The 9,360-nt window shown below is 38.8% G+C and overlaps 1 protein-coding gene across 1 annotated transcript; it reads left to right on the top strand.

Moving 5' to 3' along the window:
• Positions 1 to 4,528: 4,528 nt before the first annotated feature.
• On the top strand, positions 4,529 to 7,991 carry LOC121296260 (proton channel OTOP2-like). The gene is made up of 6 exons (XM_041221600.1): positions 4,529 to 4,919; positions 5,400 to 5,536; positions 5,744 to 5,802; positions 6,229 to 6,374; positions 6,751 to 7,601; positions 7,821 to 7,991. The coding sequence occupies exons 1-6, from the start codon at positions 4,529 to 4,531 to the stop codon at positions 7,989 to 7,991; spliced, it is 1,755 nt and encodes a 584-aa protein (XP_041077534.1).
• The last annotated feature ends 1,369 nt before the right edge of the window (positions 7,992 to 9,360 follow it).

Here is a 9,360-nt window from a genome sequence, read left to right as displayed (position 1 = left end):
ACATTGGCATTGGATTCCAATGAGGTCAGTGTGTAATAGAAAATAATAAGTAACTGAGCACCTGTGTGTGTGTTTTGGTTTTCTTTGATAAGCAAGTTTACTTTTCTAAAATGCAGACTTCTGAGGAATGTATTGTTAGATTTTTAAAAAAGGCATAATTAACCCTTTTATGCATGGCGAACTCAAATGGGGGTGCCTTTAATCCCCCAAATAAAGCAATTCCCCAAATATCAATGCAAAATATATTTATTATGTGTCCAAAACTACTTTTTTCCAGCTACTTCTCTGAATATTTCATAAATGAAAGCATTACATGTTGATTAATAACAATGCTGCTATCAATGTGGGAAGATGCTAAATACAGCAGTGTAAAAGTTATTTATTCCCATATTGTCTGTTGCTATAACTATTCAATAAAACAGCCTCTGACTTAGTCTTCTTTCTTTCTTTCTTTCTTTCTTTCTTTCTTTCTTTCTTTCTTTCTTTCTTTCTTTCTTTCTTTCTTTCTAAAGAGCTGAACCCTTATAAATTTTTCCCATAGTAAAAGCACAGCAAGCATAATAAAGCATTGTGAAAGCAAGGTAAAGCATAGGGAAGCATTGTAAAGCAAAGGGAGGTATGGTAAAGCATAGGGAAGCATTGTAAAGCACAAGGAGGTATGGTAAAGCACAGGGAAGCATTGTAAAGCACTGGGAGGTATGGATCCTACAAACTCCAACGCATTTTGTCCTAATTAGTTCTTTTGTGTAACACTGAGCCCTACACACAAACCACTATTGACATACAAAAGACAGTCCTTAAAACTCCATACAGTGACTGTTTCTCCTTTCATACCAATGTAATTAAATGCATTAAGTTAATCAAAGACAGGGGTGGAAAATATCACTATTTGAATCACATTACTGTGGTTTTGTTAAATTATCAGTATGAAAAATAAGAGTATGCATGGTTTTGAATATATTTCCTTTCTCATACAGGGCACTACATTTATGATGTTCTGTTTAAATTGTCTCCTGTTCTTATTTTTATTCTGCAAGGGGTAGTATATCAGAAGCATAGGCGATGGGTATAAATTCAATGATACACAGCAGGGTTACAGAAAAAGAGGAACTCTCACATAAACTACAACAGGTAAGCAAACCTGTATTGCTCTTTCACAGCTGATTTAGCTCTAGCAGTCTCTTTATATATTTAGAAATGTACAAAGTGAATTTGCAAGCTTTGGGGAATGCAGAATACACTACTATATATATATATATATACACTATATAAATTAATCATAATAATAACAATCATAAAATAAATAAACAACAGTGTATAAAAGGGTGGTTCTAACTTTTTTTTTTTTTTTTGTCAAGTGCATAATTTGATACACACAGGGATTTGTCAGTAATCAGAAAAGATCTCAAATGAAAACAAATCCAATAAGACACCATTGCATTACAATCCAGTTTTACACCAGGGTAAGGGAAACACCTGGAGCTGAGAATGAATTTGTTCTCTTTGGTCTTGAGCTATGCAAAATATTACAGTTCATTTAAAAGGAGAGGGAGCTGAACAACCAAATACAGTGAATGTTCAATTAGAAATCAGTCATTATCCTACAAGTAAAGAAGTTGTCTGTATTGGCCAGTATTTAGTCAAGAGGTTTATGCTTTATTAAATGTATTAATGCTTTTTTTTAAATAATGTTTGGACAAAAAATATATACAGTATCTCTCTCTCTCTCTCTCTTCTCTCTCTCTCTCTCTCTCTCTCTCTCTCTCTATATATATATATATATATATATATATATATATATATATATATATATATATAGATAACAGTACATTCTGTTAAGTTAATGGCTGATTGAGTATCTGAAGTCATATTGTGTTAATATTAACGGACAGCACATCAAATCACTTCATGCATTGGGTGTCATTGTCCCTTGAATGACCACAAGATTGAACTATTCCAAGCAGCTACTTGTAAGCTACATGTTTAAGATGTTTTGATTATTCAAACAGTTTGTTTAAGAAAGTTGGCAGACTTCAGGAGTGATAGAATTACAGTGAAAAAGGATCATCGCCACCTTTGGGTGTAAGTAAATGTTAGAAATCTTGCAGATACAGTTTGGGTAGTTTAATATAACAAAAGGTTTTGATTGTACAATTAGTCACAAGATAAGATAGTAGTGAGAAGTTAAAAAAAGGTATTATTTAAGCTTACTTCCTTGACGGCTTTGAAAGGTAGAACGTATGATAACGGATGAAATAAAATAGATGTGTTTGCATGATCCTTCAAAACTTGGTGCAAGGAACTACGAAGGTAAGGCGTTGAGAACAGCAGGGCGGCCACTGCTGAACCAAACTGGAAGCAACAATTTACAGAATCTACCAATATCTATCTGAGTAAGTAAGGAAAGGGCATGGAGGGTTAGCAAAGCCTGTCATTCTGTGTGGGTTAAAAAATACATTTCCAGGATCCAGTGTGATTCTTACACCCTTACCTTCTCACTTTTCTTTAAAGGGAATTCTGACTGTTTTATAATCTGCTACCAATTCTTAAGGAAATGTTTATTTGTTTAAATCGTTTTGTACTAATGTACATCTTAAATAATATAGGTCTGGGAGGTACTTGTTTTAGTTAGTCTTTTATAAATAACATGCAGTAATTTCAGATGTATATTTTTACCCTCTATGCATTAGGTCATGCAAAAATAAAGGAACCTCGTTTCGCTACACTGGTGGATCACTCGTCGCCTTCACTTAATTCGACACAGTCCCAGATTCTCTCCATATAAAATACAGACATCCTGACTCTTAATTGTTTTATTCGACACCACGCTTTACTCGTAACTCGACACTTATTACCAGTGTAGGACGCAATGCAAGTTGATAACACGCTATTGTAATGACCGTACGTTCAAACACTCTGCTGCGCTTTGAATTGGCCTTCAAAACACCCCCTTTCAAGACAAGAACAATGCAGCTACATACGCTGGAAACACTCCCTCGACCACCAATACTATGTTTAATAATAATACGTAGGATGCATATACCATGTTTTCTAATAACTGGTTAAATAAATCCAGCTCCATTTAAAACATTTAGCCTATTAGTTTTCTTTTGTCAATGTGTTTTGTTGTATATATATATATATATATATATATATATATATATATATATATATATATATATATATATATATATAATATAATATATACTGAAGGTGTGACATCGAGTCACGTAATAGAATGGTGTCTCGTGCAAAACAACGTTTTGGATAAAACACACCATACATTATATATATATATATATATATATATATATATATATATATATATATATATATATATATTGTGTGTGTGTGTGTGTGTGTGTGTGTGTGTGTGTGTGTGTGTGTGTGTGTGTGTGTAATTCTGTAAATATGAATGTTATTCTGTATTTGACTAAAAGTCATTGCCCTATTTACTACCTATCTAACTAAACAGACTCCAATTGTGTCTCAGTGCTAATGTATGTGCAACACCACAATGCAATTACATGCAAATTCACTTAAAAGGAACAGTGGCAGAAAGGTCAATTTCTAGAGATAGTGCCAGCGTTTTTTCATTATACCAACTAATGTACACACACACACACACACACACAAAAGTTAATTTATTTATTTATTTATAACTTTCTGTATTTTAATATACAGTACATTTGTACAGCTACAGTTTCTAATAAATTGTTACGTCGGTTAATTCAGTTAACTGGGGGAAATACAAATGTTATTCCATTTGAAAGTAGGCCAATTAATGCGTTGAACGTAATGTTTTGAATGTGTACTAAAAACACTTAGCGTTTTGAACGTACGCTAAAATCACTCGCCATAGTGTTTGTTTGTTTGTTTGTTTGTGTGGGTGTTTGAGTGTACTGCCTCTGTACCGAAACTATTAAAAAGACTTGGTTAACTTGACACTGTCGTTTCACGTGACTGACCTCTGACTGGAAACAGATAGTTAATTCATTCAGTCGCAACTATCAAGTGCAGCTGGTTAGTGTCCGTTAAAAATGAGTAAGAAGGGAGAACTTAGTTCAATTGGTCAAGCCCATGTTTTTGCATATGTTTGATTTCTGTGTGAAACTGTAAGTTGTTTATTATTGTTTTTGTTCACAGAGTTAATTCTATATAATGTACATTTGTTATTTAAGCCATCAAATTACACAGTACAAGCCAATACCTAAAAGTATAGTCAAGAAAACACCCTCTGAATGTTTCTTTTTAAGGAAGAGTCTAGCCTAAATTGTTGTCCTAACTGGCAGTGTTGTGAGATACACTGCCGTTATGGGTTCTGTCCCCTGTTGGTGAGATGAGATTAAAAGCTCTAAAACCACGCATACAGATGAGCCCGGCTTTTTTGGATTGTGGTTAAGATGCTTGCTTGCGGAGTTCAGGGTCGTCGGTTCGCACCCTTTAACTCATGCACAACCCCATTCAAAAATCCCTTCAATAATGTAGTGCTGTGTTTTTTAATTCCCACCCAGATCCCTGTTGGATGATGGAAGGTAACCAGTCCAATGTTGCTGCTGCCAGCCCCAATGGAGCGATCTCTCTGCCGGCCAGGCAGGAGCTTTCTGTGGAGACCCTTGGTTTCTCTTCCCAGCCTCCGTCTCCTAACCCCCCCTCCACCCTGCTCCAGCAGAGCAGGAACAGTATCCGGCTGCTCTCAGGGATCCTGGCTGTGAACATCCTCCTCCTAGGCAGTGCGCTGGTCTGCGGGGCAGCCTTCAGCAAGGTGAAGGTCCTCTCCGATGAAGAAATGCACATCTACCTGACCATCCTCCTCATCCTCACCACAGCCTGGATGATCTTCTACATGGTGCACACTGCCAGCCGGCCACAGGCTGTGCTCTACAAGGACAGCCATGCTGGGCCCATCTGGCTGAGAGGTACTGTAGGGCCCCAGCATTAAAAAAAGGAATGCTATATCCTCTGCTGTATGTTACACTATATATAGGAGAGGGGGCCGTGCAAATGCATAAGGATGACCAAATATCAGCATCATTTTCCATGGCCCAGGTTAAGTGAAGGACTTAATGTATACTAGCAGAACAGTCACCATTTATACTGACATCGCTACATATCTGCAAACACAACCCATTTCTAAAATATATCCTCCACTATCTCCTTCCATGCCAGATGTAATAAAAGTAGCCCTGCTAACATGGTGGCTAATGAGATTGGATATAGTAAGTTCTCACATAACCACTGCAATGTGGGATTCAGGGCAGCCAGACAAAAAATATCTTCTATTGGTGGGTATCATTTAAAAGCGCTAACCTTCATTTCCAGCAAGTTGTCTTGACATAGATGGTGTTGTATTGTAGTGTGCAGATTATAACTGACTTCTCCTTCCTGTTGTACTCCAGGCGGTCTGGTGCTCTTTGGAGTGGCCAGTTTGATTATGGACGTCTTCAAAACTGGCTACTCCATCGGACATCTCAATTGTGAATCTCCGGTGAAAATTACCTTCCCTCTGTTGCAGCTGGTCTTCGTGATAATCCAGGTAATGATAAACTCCCAGGACAGTCTGAAGCCAGCTATTGATCTCTCAGTACTGAAGTAGCAAGCAGATGTGTCTGATTTCAAAGTGTCATTGAAGCAGGCACAAGTGTGTCATGATTCTAAATGGTTGGGGACAGTTGGGTTACTGCAGACTGCTGCAATGCGATTTACTGCATTAATCATTTTGTTTTCTTCTGCCATCTTTTAGACATATTTTCTGTGGGTGCACTCCAAGGACTGCGTTCAAAAACAGAGCAACATCACAGGGTAAGCACAACTTATTATGGCACCAAATCTGTCTAGTGCATCAATATGGCAGCCTCTAGATCACAATATTGCTTACAGTTTCATTTGAATTGTTTTTTTTACATTTCTTTTTCTATGATGAATGCAGTCAGTCTAAGTGGTTCAGAATTCGTTTGCTCTATACTGAATGATCTTATTTTTCCTCTTAATCTGTCTTTACCTGGCTCTGAGCTGAACTGGCTTCCTCGTTCTATTTAAGTCATGTGGCAATGCGACCTTTTAATTAGTTCTGACCAGAAGAGTTGATGATGTCCCACTTTCACAAGACTTACATGACTTGAATTGAATGAGAAAGTCTTTTCAATGCCAGGCAGCCTTTGCATGTACTTCCACGCTGAGCTTTGGAAACGCAACCCTCATCCCCTGACTCCTGAGTGTTCCGTACAGATGTGGTCTGATGCTCACCCTGGCCACCAACCTCATGCTGTGGATGTCAGCTGTCACTGATGAGTCTCTCCATCAGACCGGGGAAGAAGCCTCGAAGCCCAATGACAGTTTCAGCCATCTCCGAAACGGATCCATGTTCTTTAAAGGTACCTTGATGCTTTATCTTTAGTATCCTTGATTGGCATGGATATGACATTGAAGTGTAAGTAGCTTCACATTCTTAATTTTTATGTGTTGTGATATTTGCTATCATTCTGAGTTTCTATTGCAATTACAGTACTTAAGCATTACCTGCAGAAGCTGCTCTTCTGCTGAAGTTACATATTCTATTCTAGTTGCCTGTGATAGATATATGTAATATAGTCTGGATCAGTCAAACTGTCTTTAAATGTGTAAGAGGTGGTACTGAAGCCAGAATATCACTGTATACACTTTAAACCATTTTGTGAAGTATGACAGTCAGACCCATGGGTCTGAAAATGTCCTTTTCCTTGTTAAATTAATTCCCTGTTATCATTCTAGCCAGTGGATCGGGATGCAAGTGCACCCACAGTGCCTGTGAGATTTTTCAAAAGGGTTTTTACTACCTGTACCCCTTTAACATCGAGTACAGCCTCTTCGCCTCAGCCATGACCTACATCATGTGGAAGAACATCGGCAGGCAGATTGACGACTGCAGCCACCACAAAATCAGCTTCCGTGTCAAGGGAATCGTGCTGGGAGCCACTGTGGGGTTACTGGTGGTGATGGCTGGACTGGGAGTCTTCATTGTCTATGAGGTGGAAGTCACAAAGGATACATCAAGGGAGCGGGTCTTGATCATGTATTACACCTTCAGCATTGTTGGCCTCATCTTGATGTCCCTGGCCTCCTTAGCTGGCTCAATTATCTACAGGTTTGACAAGAGAACAGTGGTATCCACGAAGAACCCAACACGAAGCCTGGACATTGCCCTTCTTTTGGGGGCTGCACTGGGGCAATTCCTCATCTCTTACTTCTCTATCGTAGCCATAGTGGCCGAGAAAGCCACCCGGACCGTCAGCATGCTCAACCTAACCTGTTCTTTCCTCATTATCCTCCAGATCTGTCTCCAGAACTTTTTCATTATTGAAGGGCTCCACAAACAACCGTACCATGCAGAGCCTCCTGTGGTGAGCGTGGTCTTCATCAATGAAGGCACCTCGCACAGCAACCCTTACTCGCCTTCCCTCAAGAATGATAATGATGAGCCCTCACCAGCTGAGAACAACCTGGAGCCCTCATCTCATAGCCACGACTTCAGCAGCGCCATCCATTCATCATCCAGCCGCATGTCCTGGAAGAGGAGGGCCCTTAAGGAGATCTCAATATTTCTGCTCCTCTGCAATGTGATAGTAAGTGGGATAGTAAATCTTTCTTTCTTTCTTCTACAGTTTCCCATAGTAAAAGCACATCAAAGTTTAATAAAGCATGGTAAAGCATAGGTAAGCATTGTAAAGCACAGCAAAGCATGGTAAAGTATGTTTTAAAAATTTGGTAAACCATAATAAAGATAATAAATGTACATTATAACCCCATGGTTAACATCATTTATTTTTTATTCTCCTGTTTAGTTCTGGATAATACCGGCGTTCGGTGCCCGCCCGCAGTTTGAAAATGGTTTGGAAGAGTGGGTTTATGGATTCTCCATATGGGTCGCCATTGTCAACATCGGGCTTCCTTTTGGGATTTTCTACCGGATGCACTCGGTTGCCAGTCTCTTCGAGGTCTACCTCACATCTTAATGCCCTCTTTCCCAGAGCCTTTCAAGTGAAATTTGCAGATAACTTGACTTTGACTTACATGGTCCGGCTGAGGAACTCTTAAAAGTGGGACAGTTCCTTCCTGTATATAGTGTATACAAATACAACATTTACATTTTAAAATTAAAAAAAAAAAATTAAAAAATCATGTTTCAGTACTGGAATTTGAAGCCCTCTGTCAATTTACAGTTCATTCACGTTATTGGACCATCACATTTATGCCTGCCACATTATATTCCTGAACATTGAGTATTCTTTATGGCCCAAACTCCTATATTCTTTACCTTTATTTATACAAAAACGACTCCCATATCTAAATCTGAGGAAACACTGTGTGGCTTGGAACTTGGTTTCAAGAGCCTAGGTTTCAGGCCACTGCATGGCAAACCAGGGTAGACTTGGCTTAAACTAGGTCTCCTGGAAAGAGGTTTCAAGCCACTGTTCCTGAAAAAAATGTCTTTGTTTCCTCAACGCTAATATTTAACCAGAGTGTAAATGTTTGGCTTCTAGAATAATCAAAATGGGGAAGAGATGCTTGCATCCCTGCTGGGCAAGTTAACAGAAGTTTTGTCTTATGTGAAGGCTGTCGTTGAAACAGACAATGCAGGTACTTTAGGAAAGCTACTCTACTGAACTGTAGACTGTACATGATGTTCAGTGCTCTAGCACTACACTTGGATTAGGAGGAGAGAACACAACACTGCTTCTTAGAAAAAAAGGTTTACTTTAGAAATTACCCATTTCCTCACTGCAAAGGTTTTTCAATCCAGCACAAATCATTGCAAGCAGACAGACAGGTAATTATCTACAGCAGCATTACATTTAGAAGTGAACTCTGACTTTTTTTGTGACAAAAATGTGCATTTCCAGTTGAGAGTGTAAACAGAGTGCAAGCAAACCCAGCAACTGTTATTTACAACTGGGTGCACTTCCCAGCAATAAACTGAAGGGTCATTTATCACTTTTCTCTCCCAATACCAACTCATGCTACATGGGAAACTCACTCAGAACGGCAGACAACTTATTCAATCCACGCTCTTGCCAGCGGTTTTTAAAGTGGTCCTTTAAGCAAGTGGAATTTCGCCATGCATCAGCACATCAGACACAGGCTTAGCGACATCCCGCCATAACAAACACAAAATGTTTGGAAAACTGTGGCGATGTCCTGAGATATGTCACAGCTATGACATCACAATGCCCACTGAAAATGAATAGCAGAATGAATGCCACTGTGTAACTAGTTCTATACCAAAGGACCAGAGTGATCCGAGTCCACTTTACTCTCTTGTTTTATTAATTTTTGTCTGAATAGTGGGTTGGAGATGAAATTTAATATATTTAAGATAAGGAA

This window comes from Polyodon spathula, chromosome 21 (assembly GCF_017654505.1).
Source record: "Polyodon spathula isolate WHYD16114869_AA chromosome 21, ASM1765450v1, whole genome shotgun sequence".
NCBI classification, from domain to species: domain Eukaryota; kingdom Metazoa; phylum Chordata; class Actinopteri; order Acipenseriformes; family Polyodontidae; genus Polyodon; species Polyodon spathula.
Note: the sequence above shows the minus strand (reverse complement) of the source record. Positions and strands in the feature narration are given on the sequence as shown.